Source organism: Bufo gargarizans, chromosome 4 (assembly GCF_014858855.1).
Source record: "Bufo gargarizans isolate SCDJY-AF-19 chromosome 4, ASM1485885v1, whole genome shotgun sequence".
In the NCBI taxonomy this organism is placed as follows: Eukaryota; Metazoa; Chordata; class Amphibia; order Anura; family Bufonidae; genus Bufo; species Bufo gargarizans.
In genome coordinates this window covers 46,854,816-46,875,443 of record NC_058083.1, presented here as the reverse complement: position 1 = coordinate 46,875,443, position 20,628 = coordinate 46,854,816, and the positions used below count along the sequence as shown (strand labels likewise).

The 20,628-nt window shown below is 50.4% G+C and overlaps 1 protein-coding gene across 1 annotated transcript in view; it reads right to left on the bottom strand.

The window, feature by feature from the left end:
• Window positions 1-19,766, bottom strand: part of EFR3B (EFR3 homolog B) — a 90,432-nt gene extending 70,666 nt beyond the window's left edge. The window contains exon 1 of the mRNA XM_044290940.1: window positions 19,653-19,766. Within this exon, the coding sequence (XP_044146875.1) occupies window positions 19,653-19,761 (109 nt within the window). The 5' untranslated portion in view covers window positions 19,762-19,766. The remainder of the gene's footprint in view (window positions 1-19,652) is intronic.
• Between the last annotated feature and the right edge of the window lie 862 nt (window positions 19,767-20,628).

The window sequence follows — 20,628 nt, the reverse complement described above, 5'->3', positions numbered from 1 at the left end:
ACACAGCTCAGCAGACAGTATCACACATGATCGGATTAGATACACAGCTCAGCAGACAGCATCACACAGGATAGGATTAGATACACAGCTCAGCAGACAGTATCACACAGGATAAGATTAGATACACGGCTCAGCAGACAGTATCATACATGATAGGATTAGATACACAGCTCAGCAGACAGCATCACACATGATAGGATTAGATACACAGCTCAGCAGACAGTATCACACATGATAGGATTAGATACACAGCTCAGCAGACAGTATCCCACATGATAGGATTAGATACACAGCTCAGCAGACAGTATCACACAGGATAGGATTAGATACACAGCTCAGCAGGCAGTATCACACAGGATAGGATTAGATACACAGCTCAGCAGGCAGTATCACACATGATAGGATTAGATACACAGCTCAGCAGACAGTATCACACATGATAGGATTAGATACACAGCTCAGCAGACAGTATCACACAGGATAGGATTAGATACATAGCTCAGCAGACAGTATCACACAGGATAGGATTAGATACACAGCTCAGCAGACAGTATCACACATGATAGGATTAGATACACAGCTCAGCAGACAGTATCAGACATGATAGTATTAGATACACAGCTCAGCAGACAGTATCACACAGGATAGGATTAGATACACAGCTCAGCAGACAGTATCATACAGGATAGGATTAGATACACAGCTCAGCAGACAGTATCACACATGATAGGATTAGATACACAGCTCAGCAGACAGTATCACACAGGATAGGATTAGACACACAGCTCAGCAGACAGTATCACACAGGATAGGATTAGATACACAGCCCAGCAGACAGTATCACACATGATAGGATTAGATACACAGCTCAGCAGACAGTATCACACAGGATAGGATTAGATACACAGCTTAGCAGACAGTATCACACATGATAGGATTAGATACACAGCTCAGCAGGCAGTATCACACAGGATAGGATTAGATACACAGATCAGCAGACAGTATCACACAGGATAGGATTAGATACACAGCTCAGCAGACAGTATCACACAGGATAGGATTAGATACACAGCTCAGCAGACAGTATCACACAGGATAGGATTAGATACACAGCTCAGCAGACTGTATCACACAGGACAGGATTAGATACACAGCTCAGCAGACAGTATCACACAGGATAGGATTAGATACACAGCTCAGCAGACAGTATCACACAGGACAGGATTAGATACACAGCTCAGCAGACAGTATCGCACAGGATAGGATTAGATACACAGCTCAGCAGACAGTATCACACCTGATAGGATTAGATACACAGCTCAGCAGACAGTATCACACATGATAGGCTTAGATACACAGCTCAGCAGACTGTATCACACATGATAGGATTAGATACACAGCTCAGCAGACAGTATCACACAGGATAGGATTAGATACACAGCTCAGCAGACGGTATCACACAGGATAGGATTAGATACAGCAGCTCAGCAGACAGTATCACACAGGATAGTATTAGATACACAGCTCAGCAGACAGTATCACACATGATAGGCTTAGATACACAGCTCAGCAGACTGTATCACACAGGATAGGATTAGATACACAGCTCAGCAGACAGTATCACACAGGATAGGATTAGATACACAGCTCAGCAGACAGTATCACACAGGATAGGATTAGATACACAGCTCAGCAGACAGTATCACACATGATAGGATTAGATACACAGCTCAGCAGACGTATCACACAGGATAGGATCAGATACACAGCTCAGCAGACAGTATCACACAGGATAGGATTAGATACACAGCTCAGCAGACAGTATCACACAGGATAGGATTAGATACACAGCTCAGCAGACAGTATCACACAGGATAGGATTAGATACACAGCTCAGCAGACAGTATCACACAGGATAGGATTAGATACACAGCTCAGCAGACAGTATCACACAGGATAGGATTAGATACACAGCTCAGCAGACAGTATCACACAGGATAGGATTAGATACACAGCTCAGCAGACAGTATCACACAGGATAGGATTAGATACACAGCTCAGCAGACAGTATCACACAGGATAGGATTAGATACACAGCTCAGCAGACAGTATCCCATGCTCTCTAGAACACTAACAGTATCTGCCAAATACAGCAGTTTAATTAACCCTTTTTAAATGAGCACAAAACCAAACCTTCAATCCAAATAAAAGGAGTCCGCTTGCTTGTGGCAGGCAGAAGATGCTGGAACGTGCAGCAGGATGGACGACCAGTGCGGATAATCTCATCCTGATCTATGAGCGGTGCCGGAGAAGGGTCATTATCGCTCCATCAATACAGTGCGGGCGTCAGATCCCCAGTAATCACAGAGGGCTCCTGATTATACGTCTTCTGCAGGGCTTCCCCGAAGCATCGGGTACAACCGAAAACTACACATCCCTGACACAACCATGGATGGATAGATAGATAGATATGAGATAGATATGATATTAGGGCTGCAACGATTAATCAATGTAATCGATAATAATTGATAACTGGATTCGTTGTCGACGAATCCAGTTATCGAATAATCGCCGATTCGTTGCTATGCGGGCGGTCACTGCATCTTTATTTTACCTTACAATGACGCTCCAGTAACAGGCAGAGCGGAGGGCGGCGTAACGCCACTTACTCACGTGACGCGCCTGCTCCGCCTCCTTTATTCATAAAGTGGGCGGAGCAGGTGCGTCATGTGAGTGAGTGACGTTACGCCGCCGTCCGCTCTGCCGGTTACTGGAGGGTCATTGTAAGGTAAAATAAAGATGCAGTGATTAGTCTGCTGTGAGCAGCGGGGCCGGGGCTGTTATGGGGAGGGGGGTCTGTGTATGGCACTGCTATGGGGAGGGGGGTCTGTGTATGGCACTGTTATGGGGAGGGGGGTCTGTGCACTGTTATGGGGAGGGGGATCTGTGCACTGTTATGGGGAGGGGGATCTGTGCACATATCCTCTTCCTCATAACAGCGCCACCCACAGATCCCCCTCTCCATAACAGTGCCACCCACAGATCCCCCGCTCCATAACAGTGCCACCCACAGATCCCCCTTTCCATAACAGTGCCACCCACAGATCCCCCTCCCCATAACAGTGCCACCCACAGATCCCCCTCCCCATAACAGTGCCACCCACAGATCCCCCTCTCCATAACAGCGCCACCCACAGATCCCCCTCTCCATAACTGCCCCACCCACAGATCCCCCTCTCCATAACTGCCCCACCCACAGATCCCCCTCTCCATAACTGCGCCACCCACAGATCCCCCTCTCCATAACTGCGCCACCCACAGATCCCCCCCCTCCATAACAGCGCCACCCACAGATCCCCCCCCTCCATAACAGCGCCGTCCACAGATCCCCCCCATAATAGCGCCACCCACAGATCCTCCCCATAACAGCGCCGTCCACAGATCCCCCTCCCCATAACAGCGCCGTCCACAGATCCCCCTCCCCATAACAGCGCCACCCACAGATCCCCCTCTCCATAACAGCGCCACCCACAGATCCCCCTCTCCATAACAGTTCCACCCACAGATCCCCCTCTCCATAACTGCGCCACCCACAGATCCTCCCCATAACAGCGCCACCCACAGATCTCCCCCTCCATAACAGCGCCACCCACAGATCCCCCCCTCCATAACAGCGCCACCCACAGATCCCCCCCTCCATAACAGCGCCACCCACAGATCCTCCCCATAACAGCGCCACCCACAGATCCTCCCCATAACAGCGCCACCCACAGATCCTCCCCATAACAGCGCCGTCCACAGATCCCCCCCATAATAGCGCCACCCACAGATCCTCCCCATAACAGCGCCGTCCACAGATCCCCCTCCCCATAACAGCGCCGTCCACAGATCCCCCTCCCCATAACAGCGCCACCCACAGATCCCCCTCCCCATAACAGCGCCACCCACAGATCCCCCCCCATAACAGCGCCGTCCAAAGATCCTCCCCATAATAGTGTCGTCCACAGATCCCCCATAATAGTGTCGTCCACAATTTGTTTTAATATGGCCTTTGAACATAATTTTTCAAGTAAAATCATATAAACCTTTTTGTTTTGTAATTTTGTTGTTTTTCCCGATTAATCGTAGAAATTAATCGGCAACTAATCGATTATTCAAATAATCGTTAGCTGCAGCCCTATATGAGATAGATAGATGGATAGATAGATAGATAGATAGATAGGAGATATACAGAGAGCAGTCATGTGACTCTGCGCGGTGTGTACCGCTATCACTATTACGGCGCCCTCTGGCTGAATAATACTGTATATTCACCGCTCTATATGCTTGGGGACAGCCGGGTGGCACCACGTGTGGTCATCCACACACTTTCTAGATCACTGAATGGTACAGTCTCTGCTCCACGAAGCGGAGGACGCGTCTCGAAATAAGAAGCTAGATTTCCCTTTCAGGATTCTGGAAAAGCTGAGTGACACGTGAGCTCCAGTGACGGTCACTATGGAGGACTCGGTTCCATAATATCCCTGCATTAATATGTAACCCTGGTGATGGCGGCTGGTCAATCATTACTAGAAAATATCCAGGGCTGTCTAATCCTACATGGGGTGGGCCGAGGCCTTGGACTACCTCACCCACAGTGTGCATGGAGGCCTCTCACCTCTCCCATGGCAGACTGTAACAGTAACACACGACAAAGAAATCAAAAAGAGCGGGCGGCACTGCTCGGTGACCCCTCACACGATGGACGCCCTCCGACACCCAGTCACACCCGGTGTTAGTGGTGCTCAGCCAACAGCCCAGACAACTCGCAGAACTCTTCATTGTAGAAAATACAGGTAGACGGCAGTCACCACTGTCAGAAGCGTCTTCTTTATTCCTCCATAGAAGTACAAACATACATAGGGCTGGGGCGGATACTCCTATCTCAGGACGCTAAACTGTAGCGACGGCTGTTTCTGTAGCCGGAAGAAGCGCGGTTGCGTGAAACGTCCGTCACTACAGTTTAGCGTCCCGAGATATGAGTATCCGCCCCAGCCCTATGAATGTTTGTACTTCTATGGAGGAAAAAAGAAGAAACTTCTGACAGTGGTGACTGCCGTCTGTCTGTATTTTCTACAATCAAGAGACTTTAATATTACTTATCCTGTACTGATCCTGAGTTACATCCTGTATTAGACTCCAGAGCTGCACTCACTATTCTGCTGGTGGAGTCACTGTGTACATACATTACTTATCCTGTACTGATCCTGAGTTACATCCTGTATTAGACTCCAGAGCTGCACTCACTATTCTGCTGGTGCAATCACTGTGTACATACATTACATTACTTATCCTGTACTGATCCTGAGTTACATCCTGTATTAGACTCCAGAGCTGCACTCACTATTCTGCTGGTGCAGTCACTGTGTACATACATTACATTACTTATCCTGTACTGATCCTGAGTTACATCCTGTATTATACTCCAGAGCTGCACTCACTATTCTGCTGGTGCAGTCACTGTGTACATACATTACATTACTTATCCTGTACTGATCCTGAGTTACATCCTGTATTAGACTCCAGAGCTGCACTCACTATTCTGCTGGTGCAGTCACTGTGTACATACATTACATTACTTATCCTGTACTGATCCTGAGTTACATCCTGTATTATACTCCAGAGCTGCACTCACTATTCTGCTGGTGGAGTCACTATGTACATACATTACATTACTTATCCTGTACTGATCCTGAGTTACATCCTGTATTATACTCCAGAGCTGCACTCACTATTCTGCTGGTGGAGTCACTGTGTACATACATTACATTACTTATCCTGTACTGATCCTGAGTTACATCCTGTATTATACTCCAGAGCTGCACTCACTATTCTGCTGGTGGAGTCACTGTGTACATACATTACATTACTTATCCTGTACTGATCCTGAGTTACATCCTATATTATACTCCAGAGCTGCACTCACTATTCTGCTGGTGCAGTCACTGTGTACATACATTACATTGCTATGAGTATGAGCGCCACCATGTGGTCTATAAGCACTATAAATTACACACACTGCATGCTTTAGAACATTGAAAACAAGATGAAGGGGTCACAATTTAGTGCAGTAGCTGAGTCACATAACTATGAGTATCAGTATAGAGAATTGTTCCACAGTAAAGGTAAATTAACACATAAAAAAGACAAAAAAAGGGAGGATGATGGAAAAGTAGTAAACTGCAGAGACGAGAAGTGTCTGAAAACTGGTGGTCTAGTCTGAAAGGAGAAGATGAGGAAAGAGAACATCTACATCAGAGAGACGTCACTGGATGTAAGAGGTATGGGGCGCTGTATTACCCTGTATGTTCTGTAGTGATGGGAGGGTGGCTCTAGGATTTGTCCCACCCTGTCGCATCCGGCCCCAGACTTCAGGTCGTACTGTGCGTGTTCTGAATTCTGGGGCCTCACACCCATCTACTACATTATCTGTACTCAGAGAGCTATCACTGTGTTGTCTGTGGTGTTACATAGGACTGCAGGTGACATCTACTACATTATCTGTACTCAGAGAGTTATCACTGTGTTGTCTGTGGTGTTACATAGGACTGCAGGTGACATCTACTACATTATCTGTACTCAGAGAGTTATCACTGTGTTGTCTGTGGTGTTACATAGGACTGCAGGTGACATCTACTACATTATCTGTACTCAGAGAGCTATCACTGTGTTGTCTGTGGTGTTACATAGGACTGCAAGTGACATCTACTACACTATCTGTACTCAGAGAGTTATCCCTGTGTTATCTGTGGTGTTACATAGGACTGCAGGAGATATCTACTACATTATCTGTACTCAGAGAGCTATCACTGTGTTATCTGTGCTGTTACATAGGACTGCAAGTGACACGTACTACATTATCTGTACTCAGAGAGTTATCACCGTGTTATCTGTGGTGTTACATAGGACTGCAAGTGACATCTACTACACTATCTGTACTCAGAGAGTTATCACTGTGTTGTCTGTGGTGTTACATAGGACTGCAGGTGACATCTACTACATTATCTGTACTCAGAGAGTTATCCCTGTGTTATCTGTAGTGTTACATAGGACTGCAAGTGACATCTGCTACACTATCTGTACTCAGAGATTTATCCCTGTGTTATCTGTGCTGTTACATAGGACTGCAAGTGACATCAACTACACTATCTGTACTCAGAGATTTATCCCTGTGTTATCTGTGCTGTTACATAGGACTGCAGGTGACATCTACTACATTATCTGTACTCAGAGTTATCCCTGTGTTATCTGTGGTGTTACATAGGACTGCAGGTGACATCTACTACATTATCTGTACTCAGAGAGTTGTCATTGTGTTATCTGTGGTGTTACATAGGACTGCAGGTGATATGTACTATATTATCTGTAAAAAGAGGCGTGGCTATATGTTAGTGGCGGGGGGCGCAATACTTGGCTTGCCCCGGGTGCTGGCAACCCACGCTACGCCACTGCATGCCTATGGGTACATAAACCAGATAGTAAGTTAGAGCCATTTTAAATTAAAAAAAAACCTGCAGGTGCGCTGACCTGACACAACGTGGTCATGTGATCTTATGACATCATCACTTGGATGTGATGTCAGCTAGATGCAGCATATGTAAAGTGCCAGCCAGGCGCAGGATGTATAGGCAGGTACCCTTTTCATTCTACATCATCTCTGTAAAGAAAACCTTTTTTCAGATCCCCCTCCTTTTTATGAACTCTCCTGTGTTCTCTCCTGTCCTTATACTATAAACCAGGGGCCCCTGATGTTTTGTCCCAGGCCCCGAATGTCCTGCCTGCCAGATAGATACAACTGTATTGTCGTCCTCAGGACCGCAATATAATTGAATCTAATGCAGTAGTAGAGCTGAAGGACCTGTGGTGACATCACAGGTCATGTGACCAATAAAACAGGCAGTGGTTTAGAAGGACCTGTGATGATGTCACCATCATGTGACCTGTGCAGGAGAGGATGGCAGTGAATAGGTCCTGGGGGAAGAAGCTGTGGTGAGGTCTGCTACATGTAGGGTGTCCACTGGCTTCACCCAAGACAGCCGGGCCTCGCCGGCCAAACGCCCAGACTCATAAACCACGCCCGCCTCCGTGAAGCCACACCCCCATTACCACCCGGGGGGGGGGGGGGGAATGGGGGGAGGAGAGGGAAGAAGCTTCTGAATAGAAGGTGAGCGGGGGCAGCCGGGGGGCTTCTCTCCCCTTCAGTCAGCCACAGGGAGCCATGTCTGCGGCTCTAGTGACTCTGAGCGTGACATCCCCATGTCCGTCCAGGCCCTGTGCCGGACGGAGGACAGGGAGCCAGAAAACTGGACGTCTGGCCACCCTCGCTACATGAGGAGAGGTAAGTGAAGGGAGAGGCTGAGCAATGCTGGGAGTTGTAGTTATTTAACTGGGACTGTATGTTGGGGCTGAAGGGAGGGATGTTATTTACATGGGACTGTATGTTGGAGGGGGCTGGCGGGGGAGTGATGTTATTTACAAAGGACTGTATTTTGGAGGGGGCAGGAGAGATGGTGTGATGTTATTTACATGGGACTGTATGGTGGAGGGAGGAATATAACTACTGGGGCACTGCAAATCCAGGGGACATTATAGGTTTTCTTATTACTACTGGGGGCTCTATAGGAGGGACTTATTTCTACTTAGGGGGGCCTTAATACTACTGAGGGGTCTGTAGAGAGCATTATTACCACTGGGGAACAATAGGGGGGCTTATTTGTACTGGGGGCTCTGTAAGGGCATTATTAATACTGGAGGGCTCTTCAACTAATGGGGGCACTCTTGGGGAGCGTTATCACAGTTGGGGGCACTGTAGGGGGCAGTATTACTAATGGGGGCACTCTAGAAGGGAATTACTATTGGTGGGACTATGAGAAGCACTATTACTATGGGGGCACTATTATTTCTTCAGGATAGTATTTGGGGGTATTGTGGGGCACAGCGAGCAGCAGGATAACACTGTGGGGGCTCCAGGTTGGGGGATGATGATAGAAATGTGAGGAAGCTAAGATGTCTGTGTGTCACACTCTGCAGAGACGAGGCGGCTGAGAGAAGTGTCCGGACCGTATGGAGAAGATGATGACAGAGAAGATCTACATCGGAGGAGGCGTCACCTGGATGTGACAGGTATGTGCTGCTGTATAGCAAGTACAGCAAAATGCAGTGTGTGGGGGGAGGGGGGACGACTTAGAGAACTGGGCCATATTCATTGGGGACTCAGATCTTTTGAGACCCTAACAACGCCCCTGCAATAATCAGTGATCAGCAGGGTGTTCTCATGGTGATAGATAATCAGTTCTCACCTCTCCCTTATCCTATCTACATTCTGCTCCAAGGCGCTTAGTTACAGTGCAATGTGTGGCACCTGCTCAGCAGTAAGTTCCTTCTCTTTAGGGTCCATTGACACGTCCGTAGTGCACTGCGGATCCGCAATACACTCGGCCGGCACCCCCAAAGAACTGTCTATTCTTGTCCGCAAGACAAGAATAGGACATGTTCTATTTTTTTCCGGAGCCGCAGACCGAAAGATCGGCGGTGCTCCGGAAATGCGGATGCGGAGAGCAGATAGTGTGCTCTTCGCATCCATTCCGTCCCCATAGAGAATGAATGGGTCCGCACCCGTTCCACAACGGATGCGGACCCTTTATACGGACGTGTGAATGGAGCCTAAGACAGAGCCAGACGTCCACTACTGGGCCTGTCTGCTGTCACTTCAGAGCTGCTAGACGGCAATCATGGCAGCGCAGAACACGGCAGCTCCACTTCTTACATGTTTCTTTTATTCCCATTACTTGCACATGATTCTCAGCGTTTCCAGGACACACATACACAGAGAGCTTCTCTAACCTCTCCTGAGGACAAGTTCAGATATTTCTTACAATAATTAAGAGTATTACAAAGTCTTCCAGTTATTAACGGCACAGCGCATTACTTATTTACTTACAGGAATTTAGAAAATGTCAGGAATTTCAGAAATTGTATTCCAATAAGCATGGTGTCATTCCATCTAAGTGTCCTGTATAGTAAGAAAAAGCCCAATGTCACCATTTTACTACAGGAAATGTGTTATTACTAAATTATTGGCCATTTATGAGGGAGTCAGAGTCGGACAGGCCCACCAGAGCGGCAGAGGATTCTCAGGTGGGCCTAGGCTCTGATACTATAGTGGACCCCAAAGGTCCAAGAGAAAAAAACATATGGAGCCAAAAACTTGCCTCTAGGATGTATTTCTTTGAATCAAAATCTATTACCCTAAGTTCACACCTGAGCGTTTTACAGCGCGTTCAAACGCGCTGTAAAACGCTCAACACATGAAAACCAATGCTTCATTATGGGAATGGTTCTCACCTGGGCGTTTTACAGCGCGTACGATCGCGCTGTAAAACGCCCGACGCATACTCAAGTTCTTGAGCTTCTTTGGGGAGTTTTGACGCGCGTTTGTGGCCATAGGACACTGCAGTCAATCACACAAACGCGCGTCAAACGCGCATTTACTATTGCAAAAAACGCGCATAAAAACGCGCGACAAAAACGCGCGTAAAACGCACGTTTGAGAAACGCTCAGGTGTGAAAGCAGGGTTAGGCAAGGTACGGAATCTCCTTAAAGACAGTAGTCCTGTATGGAGATGTACTGAAACTACTCCGTGGTATGGAGAGGTACTGGAACTACTCCGTGGTATGAAGATTTAATGGAACTACTCCATGGGATGGAGAGGTACTGGAACTACTCCATGGGATGGAGAGGTACCGGAACTACTCCATGGGATGGAGAGGTACCGGAACTACTCCATGGGATGGAGAGGTACCGGAACTACTCCATGGGATGGAGAGGTACCGGAACTACTCCATGGGATGGAGAGGTACCGGAACTACTCCATGGGATGGAGAGGTACCGGAACTACTCCATGGGATGGAGAGGTACCGGAACTACTCCATGGGATGGAGAGGTACCGGAACTACTCCATGGGATGGAGAGGTACCGGAACTACTCCATGGGATGGAGAGGTACCGGAACTACTCCATGGGATGGAGAGGTACCGGAACTACTCCATGGGATGGAGAGGTACCGGAACTACTCCATGGGATGAAGAGGTACCGGAACTACTCCATGGGATGGAGAGGTACCGGAACTACTCCATGGGATGGAGAGGTACCGGAACTACTCCATGGGATGGAGAGGTACCGGAACTACTCCATGGGATGGAGAGGTACCGGAACTACTCCATGGGATGGAGAGGTACCGGAACTACTCCATGGGATGGAGAGGTACCGGAACTACTCCATGGGATGGAGAGGTACCGGAACTACTCCATGGGATGGAGAGGTACCGGAACTACTCCATGGGATGAAGAGGTACCGGAACTACTCCATGGGATGGAGAGGTACCGGAACTACTCCATGGGATGGAGAGGTACCGGAACTACTCCATGGGATGGAGAGGTACCGGAACTACTCCATGGGATGGAGAGGTACTGGAACTACTCCATGGGATGAAGAGGTACTGGAACTACTCCATGGGATGGAGAGGTACTGGAACTACTCCATGGGATGGAGAGGTACTGGAACTACTCCATGGGATGGAGAGGTACTGGAACTACTACATGGGATGGAGAGGTACTGGAACTACTCCGTGGTATGGAGATGTACTGGAACTACTCTATGGTATGAAGATGTAATGGAACTACTCCATGGGATGGAGAGGTACCGGAACTACTCCATGGGATGGAGAGGTACCGGAACTACTCCATGGGATGGAGAGGTACCGGAACTACTCCATGGGATGGAGAGGTACCGGAACTACTCCATGGGATGGAGAGGTACCGGAACTACTCCATGGGATGGAGAGGTACCGGAACTACTCCATGGGATGGAGAGGTACCGGAACTACTCCATGGGATGGAGAGGTACCGGAACTACTCCATGGGATGGAGAGGTACCGGAACTACTCCATGGGATGGAGAGGTACTGGAACTACTCCATGGGATGGAGAGGTACTGGAACTACTCCATGGGATGGAGAGGTACTGTAACTACTCCATGGGATGGAGAGGTACTGGAACTACTCCATGGTATGGAGAGGTACTGGAACTACTCCATGGTATGGAGACTTATTAGCAATGCTCCATGGGAAACAACTATGCAAAGAGGTGTCTACAAAAAAAAGAGAACCATCTCATCAGCACCACCTACAGGTAGTGGCTCTTTATGAGTCAAGATCCAACTTTCCAACAAGCCTTGGGATTTGACAAGGGAATATAGCAAGACCAGATATTCATCTGTAGACAGCTGTATTGGGGTGCATGCCCCTCATCCGTATGGAGTAGGATTCTGGCGGACTCCCCGATACAGCTGTCTGATACAGATATCTGGTCTGGCTATATTCTCTTGTCAAATTCCAAGACTTGTTGGAAAGTCGGATCTTGACTCACAGGGAGCCACTTCCAGTAGGTGGTGCTGACGAGAGGGTTCTCTCTCATTTGGGAGATACCTCTTTGCATAGACTTTATGGATGATATTAGGGTTGGGCCTCGAGAATAATTTTCTCTGGTGGGCCCAAGGATCCAAGAACTGGAGTTGGAGTCAGAGCTTTGGCTTACCGACTCCACAGCCCTGGTATAGTCACTACTAAAATGATGGTTTTACCCCATTATCCCAATTCCTAAAATGTTCCTAGATAAACTCCAAGGCTTCATCAATCAATATATTTGGAGAAGGCTTCTGTGCCAAATGGGAGTCCTGAACCTCATATCTTATTCCCATGCGACCATGCTGGATTCCATTCAAGGTTGGTGGACCTCCACATATAATAGAAATGGACTGCCATAAAACTGGTCAATTCTAGACCTCCACTTACATCTCTGCTTCATTCACCCCATCTTCAACACGAATTGTCAGCATTAAGGGGTTGTCCGCTTTCTGATACTGGTAACCGATCCCACTCAGAGAAGTGATACTTGCATGGAAATCAGGAGGAGGCGCCTTCTGTGTTCTTATAAAAATCAGGCACCGGACATTAGGAAGTATGTGAGTGACCACCACCAATGGCAGCCATTACAATGCTAATAGGCCTGCTTGTCGGTCTTCACTGCTGTCCTGGCATTCTATTCCAGGATGGACAATGCTATATGCACCCTTTAGTCACCCTCGGTGGAGCTGCCTCTGTGGAACCTGCTGGAATTCCCAGATGTAAACTCTGAACTACTTCCCCATAATCCCCACATAAATGACCTCTCAGTTCCTGTTTATCTGCAGCCGCACATTGTGCTGCGGATTTCACATGACCCCCTCCTCCCCCGCTCAGGTCCCACAGGACACACGCTCATGATCCAAAGGTGCCTATCACCAGCGCATCCCGTACAGATCACATAAAGGCAGCGGACATCATATATTCAATACCCTGAGTAATCCTGTCACCATCCAGAGCAGACAGAGAGGGGGAGAAGGGGTTATTTAAAGGGCAAGTCCCCTAAAAGTACAAAAAATATAAAAAATCCACACGAGAAGTACCCTTGTAAAAATTATTTTTAGCATTTTCTGTTTCTGAAAGCTGAGTAAGAAGAAATACGCCTGTTACACCCTACCCACTACTTTTTTTTCTATTGGTGTCAGTCTTTACTGCTCATGAATCAGGACGCTCAGGATGAATAAACTAGAGGCCTCTGTCAGATTAGGGCGCTATAGAGGACTTCACAGCATGCAGTTCCTATTTAATATTGAACAGTATCACAGAGGAAGCCCCTATGGCTGCTATATGTCGTGATGAGAGGGAAGGGTGGACCCAATTCAGGGAGAAGTAGTATCTACAATAGATGGATTATTCCTATGGTCTGGATATATGCGGCTAACAAACTGTAAGCTGCATGAGTTCAAGAAAATTTTTAAATCTGCTCCTTGGGGGTGGGACAAACAATAGCCATTCTCTGGTGGAGGTGGGGACTGGAAACCAGCAGCAGCAGGAAGCGGCCCTATTTTTTATATTTGATTGAGTCTTCCTGTCATGTGGTCTACATATAAATTGCAGGCTTCTTGAGTCAAGTAAATTTGGTCCTCGGGGGCGGGACAGACAAGCATTGATTGTGTTTTGAGTAAAGTTAGAAGATGCCCTATTGTAAATTTAGCCATAGTGCCCCCCTTCATTCTGTATGCCCCTAGTTATGTGGTTTGTTAATAAATAGCTAGAAATTAGATTTTAAACATTATAGTTCAATAAAATGTGGTCCTTGGGGGCGGGACAAACAAGCACAGTGCCCTCTTGTCTCGGGAAGGTAGTTGTGGCGCCCCTTTATACATGCTCCCAGTCATGCAGCCTGCATATAACTTAAATTTAGAGTGTAGGCTCCTCGGTTCAAGAAAACCTGCTCCTTGGGGGTGGGACAAACAATAACCGTCACCTGGGTGAAGGTGCATTTGGAAAGCAGCGGCAGGAGGGAGCCCTTTATTTTTTTTCTGCTATGTCGACCCCTGTCTTCTGGTCTGCATAAAGATTGTAAGATCAGTCAGTCAAGAAAATGTGGTCCTTGGGGGTGGGACAAACAAGCACAGTGCCCTCCTATCTCAGAAAGGCGGTTGTGTTTGTGTAAATATGAATTTTGCCATGGTACCCCTCTTTACTCTGTGTATTCCAGAGTCATGTTGCTTGCGTATGACTAAAACAACTTGGTTAAAAAAAGAACTGCTCCCTGGGGGCGGGGCAAACAACAGTCAGCATTTCCTGGTATGGGGTAGAGATGAGTATTGGAAAGCGGCAGCACGAAGGAGCCCTATTATTTATATTTGCTATGTTGACCCCTGCCCTGTGCTCTGCATATAAATTATAAGACCTGTCAGTCAAGAAAAGGTGGTCCTCGGGGGCCGGAACAAACAAGCACAGGGATCATTGAGTTTGTGTGACCCTGAAAGGGTTAACCTGTAGTCCTATACACAACCACAGATGACACACGAGTGCTTCTAAATGACAGACTCAGTTCTGCTACATCTGTATGCCAGTAAGAGAAGGCAAGTGTCACGATGAATGATATAAATTAGCGGTCCTGTCAATCACTGTCACAATAATTAGGTATCTCAATCCCAGTCCTAATCCGCGCGCAGCACAGCACAACGCAATCCGCGCCGACACTACACCAAAACCAACACTAAGCTGATAATATAACACACTAGGCAATGACTACAGAAAGCAGAGGCGCAGTGACAAGTACAGGGATGCCGCCTGCAGCAGCAGATACCAGGCCAAGGGATATGATGATGATGAGGATGATGGGGGTGATAATCCAATTGTGCAATGATACAATGATAAGGAGGAGTCCCACACCAGTGAGGACTGGGCACTGACCAGTTGGGCGTCCCCTGCTCCCCCACCTTCAGAGACAAATGGACAAACACTGTCCTGTGTGCTGGGAAAGACCCCAGGAGGTGACACGTGCATGTGAAGGTGACAGGTCACACAGTGCTGCAGATGACGTGCAGCGGAGTGGGGTTTGCAGCGCTGGGAGGGGGGTCTGGGGTTTTTTCACCATAGAGACGTCTGCCAGTAGGGGGCGCTCAGTATAGAGGAGTTGTGTGCACACTAGTGGTGTGGGGTCATGTGGGGGGTGCTGTATGTAGCAGAGGTGACATAGTGGGGACACAGTGCAGTGCAAGGGGGGTTTTCAGTATAATAAGTATTGTAATAGAGTGCAGTGTTGTAATATGGCGGTATGTCGTAGTGTTCTGCAGTGCAGGGTTGTGTAGAAGCAACATATTGTGGAAGTGTTCTGCAGTGCTAGTGGGGTGACATGTAGTGGAAGGGAGCAGTGCTGGAGGGATGACATGAAGTGGAGGGGAGCAGTGCTGGTGGGGTGACATGTAGTGGAGGGGAGCAGTGCTGGTGGGGTGACATGTAGTGGAGGGGAGCAGTGCTGGTGAGGTGACATGCAGTGGAGGGGAGCAGTGCTGGTGGGGTGACATGTAGTGGAGGGGAGCAGTGCTGGTGGGGTGACATGTAGTGGAGGGGAGCAGTGCTGGTGAGGTGACATGCAGTGGAGGGGAGCAGTGCTGGTGGGGTGACATGTAGTGGAGGGGACCAGTGCTGGTGAGGTGACATGTAAGGGAGGGGAGCAGTGCTGGTGAGGTGACATGCAGTGGAGGGGAGCAGTGCTGGTGGGGTGACATGTAGTGGAGGGGAGCAGTGCTGGTGAGGTGACATGTAGTGGAGGGGAGCAGTGCTGGTGGGGTGACATGTAGTGGAGGGGAGCAGTGCTGGTGGGGTGACATGCAGTGGAGGGGAGCAGTGCTGGTGAGGTGACATGCAGTGGAGGGGAGCAGTGCTGGTGAGGTGACATGTAGTGGAGGGGAGCAGTGCTGGTGAGGTGACATGTAGTGGAGGGGAGCAGTGCTGGAGGGGTGACATGTAGTGGAGGGGAGCAGTGTTGGTGAGGTGACATGTAGTGGAGGGAAGCAGTGCTGGTGGGGTGACATGTAGTGGAGGGGAGCAGTGCTGGTGAGGTGACATGTAGTGGAGGGGAGCAGTGCTGGTGAGGTGACATGTAGTGGAGGGGAGCAGTGCTGGTGAGGTGACATGTAGTGGAGGGGAGCAGTGCTGTTGAGGTGACATGTAGTGGAGGGGAGCAGTGCTGGAGGGGTGACATGCAGTGGAGGGGAGCAGTGCTGGAGGGATGACATGAAGTGGAGGGAAGCAGTGCTGGTGGGGTGACATGTAGTGGAGGGGAGCAGTGCTGGAGGGATGACATGAAGTGGAGGGAAGCAGTGCTGGTGGGGTGACATGTAGTGGAGGGAAGCAGTGCTGGTGGGGTGACATGTAGTGGAGGGGAGCAGTGCTGGTGGGGTGACATGTAGTGGAGGGGAGCAGTGCTGGAGGGGTGACATGCAGTGGAGGGCAGCAGTGCTGGTGAGGTGACATGCAGTGGAGGGGAGCAGTGCTGGTGAGGTGACATGTAGTGGACGGGAGCAGTGCTGGTGGGGTGACATGTAGTGGAGGGGAGCAGTGCTGGTGGGGTGACATGCAGTGGAGGGGAGCAGTGCTGGTGAGGTGACATGCAGTAGAGGGGAGCAGTGCTGGTGAGGTGACATATAGTGGAGGGGAGCAGTGCTGGTGGGGTGACATGTAGTGAAGGGGAGCAGTGCTGGTGAGGTGACATGTAGTGGAGGGGAGCAGTGCTGGTGAGGTGACATGTAGTGGAGGGGAGCAGTGCTGGTGAGGTGACATGTAGTGGAGGGGAGCAGTGCTGGTGAGGTGACATGTAGTGGAGGGGAGCAGTGCTGGAGGGGTGACATGTAGTGGAGGGGAGCAGTGCTGTTGGGGTGACATGTAGTGGAGGGGAGCAGTGCTGGTGGGGTGACATGTAGTGGAGGGGACCAGTGCTGGTGAGGTGACATGTAGTGGTGAGGTGACATGTGGAGGGGAGCAGTGCTGGTGAGGTGACATGCAGTGGAGGGGAGCAGTGCTGGAGGGGTGACATGTAGTGGAGGGGAGCAGTGCTGGTGAGGTGAAATGCAGTGGAGGGGAGCAGTGCTGGTGGGGTGACATGTAGTGGAGGGGAGCAGTGCTGGTGGGGTGACATGTAGTGGTGGGGAGCAGTGCTGGTGAGGTGAGATGCAGTGGAGGGGAGCAGTGCTGGAGGGGTGACATGTAGTGGAGGGGAGCAGTGCTGGTGGGGTGACATGTAGTGGAGGGGAGCAGTGCTGGTGGGGTGACATGCAGTGAAGGGGAGCAGTGCTGGTGGGGTGACATGTAGTGGAGGTGAGGTGATATGTAGTGGAGGGGAGCAGTGCTGGTGAGGTGACATGTAGTGGAGGGGAGCAGTGCTGATGAGGTGACATGTAGTGGAGGGGAGCAGTGCTGATGAGGTGACATGTAGTGGAGGGGAGCAGTGCTGGTGAGGTGACATGTAGTGGAGGGGAGCAGTGCTGGAGGGGTGACATGTAGTGGAGGGGAGCAGTGCTGGTGAGGTGACATGTAGTGGAGGGGAGCAGTGCTGGTGAGGTGACATGTAGTGGAGGGGAGCAGTGCTGGTGGGGTGACATGTAGTGGAGGGGAGCAGTGCTGATGGGGTGACATGTAGTGGAGGGGAGCAGTGCTGGTGAGGTGACATGTAGTGGAGGGGAGCAGTGCTGGTGAGGTGACATGCAGTGGAGGGGAGCGGTGCTGGAGGGGTGACATGTAGTGGAGGGGAGCTGTGCTGGTGAGGTGACATGTAGTGGAGGGGAGCAGTGCTGGTGGGGTGACATGTAGTGGAGGGGAGCAGTGCTGGTGGGGTGACATGTAGTGGAGGGGAGCAGTGCTGGAGGGGTGACATGTAGTGGAGGGGAGCAGTGCTGGAGGGGTGACATGTAGTGGAGGGGAGCAGTGCTGGTGGGGTGGGGTGACATGCAGTGGAGGGGAGCAGTGCTGGTGAGGTGACATGCAGTGGAGGGGAGCAGTGCTGGAGGGGTGACATGTAGTGGATGGGAGCAGTGCTGGAGGGGTGACATGTAGTGCAGGGCTGTGCTGTAGATGGGGACATGTAGTGGAGGGGAGCAGTGCTGGTGAGGTGACATGTAGTGGAGGGGAGCAGTGCTGGTGAGGTGACATGTAGTGGAGGGGAGCAGTGCTGTAGATGGAGACATGTAGTGAAGGGGAGCAGTGCTGGTGAGGTGACATGTAGTGGAGGGGAGCAGTGCTGGTGAGGTGACATGTAGTGGAGGGGAGCAGTGCTGGTGAGGTGACATGTAGTGGAGGGGAGCAGTGCTGTAGATGGTGACATGTAGTGGAGGGGAGCAGTGCTGGAGGGGTGACATGTAGTGGAGGGGAGCAGTGTTGGAGGGGTGACATGTAGTGGAGGGGAGCAGTGCTGGAGGGGTGACATGTAGTGGAGGGGAGCAGTGCTGGAGGGGTGACATGTAGTGGAGGGGAGCAGTGTTGGAGGGGTGACATGTAGTGGAGGGGAGCAGTGCTGGAGGGGTGACATGTAGTGGAGGGGAGCAGTGCTGGTGAGGTGACATGTAGTGGAGGGGAGCAGTGCTGGAGGGGTGACATGTAGTGGAGGGGAGCAGTGCTGGTGAGGTGACATGTAGTGGAGGGGAGCAGTGCTGGTGGGGTGACATGTAGTGGAGGGGAGCAGTGCTGGTGGGGTGACATGTAGTGGAGGGGAGCAGTGCTGGAGGGGTGACATGTAGTGGAGGGGAGCAGTGCTGGTGGGGTGACATGTAGTGGAGGGGAGCAGTGCTGGTGAGGTGACATGCAGTGGAGGGGAGCAGTGCTGGTGAGGTGACATGTAGTGGAGGGGAGCAGTGCTGGTGGGGTGACATGTAGTGGAGGGGAGCAGTGCTGGTGAGGTGACATGTAGTGGAGGGGAGCAGTGCTGGAGGGGTGACATGTAGTGGAGGGGAGCAGTGCTGGTGGGGTGACATGTAGTGGAGGGGAGCAGTGCTGGTGAGGTGACATGCAGTGGAGGGGAGCAGTGTTGGAGGGGTGACATGTAGTGGAGGGGAGCAGTGCTGTAGATGGAGACATGTAGTGCAGGGCTGTGCTGTAGATGGGGACATGCAGTGTACAGTGTACTGCAGAGTGGCGGTGACATGCAGCGCCTGGCAGTGTGCTGGGTGCTGCCCCTGTGCCCGGCCTGCCCGTGCCCCGGCTCTTACCATACATCGCTGCCGCTTTGTGCCCGGTCTCGCTCCGTCTCCTCCTCGGCTCCAGCACCAGGGAGGGGGCTGGGCATGAATGGAGGGGCTGGACGGGCTCATTCAGCATCTTTCCCCCCCGGGAGGGGCGGGGTTATGTAAATGAATCTCCTCCCATCATGCATCAGCTCCTGATAACCGGCTGCTGGGGGAGGTGTGAGGTCTGTAGAGCCTCCTGCCCTTCACCTCATCATCCGCACTGTGTGCGTTATCACTGGCGACCATACAGTCCTCTTCTGCAGGAGGTTCTGCCAAACCTCACACCTACTCATCTACAGGACTGCAAACCATTCCCACCCACAGGAGGTTCTGCTGGACCTCATACCTCCTCCCATACAGACATCCTACCCACAGGAGGTTCTGCTAGACCTCATACCTCAAATACAAAGCTCATTTCACCCACAGGAGGTTCTGCTGGACCTCATTACTCAAATACAAAGCTCAGGAGGTTCTGCTGGACCTCATCCCTCCTCAGATACAGAAATCCCACCCACAGGAGGTTCTGATGGACCTAATACCTCAAATACAAAGCCCATCTCACCCACAGGAGGTTCTGCTGGACCCCATACCTCCTCAGATATAGAAATTCCACCCACAGGAGGTTCTACTGGACTTCATACCTCAAATACAAAGCTCATCCCACCCACAGGAGGTTCTGCTGGACCTCATACCTTCTCCTCTACAGGGCTGCAATTCCCATTCCCTTATAGTCCAAACCTCTTCTCACCCACAGGAGGTTCTGCTGGACCTCATACCTCCTCCTCTACAGGGCTGCAATTCCCATTCCCTTATAGTCCAAACCTCTTCTCACCCACAGGAGGTTCTGCTGGACCTCATACTTCCTCAGATACAGACATCCCACCCACAGGAGGTTCTGATGGACCTCATACCTCTTCAAATACAGACATCCCACTCACAGGAGATTCTGCTGGACCTC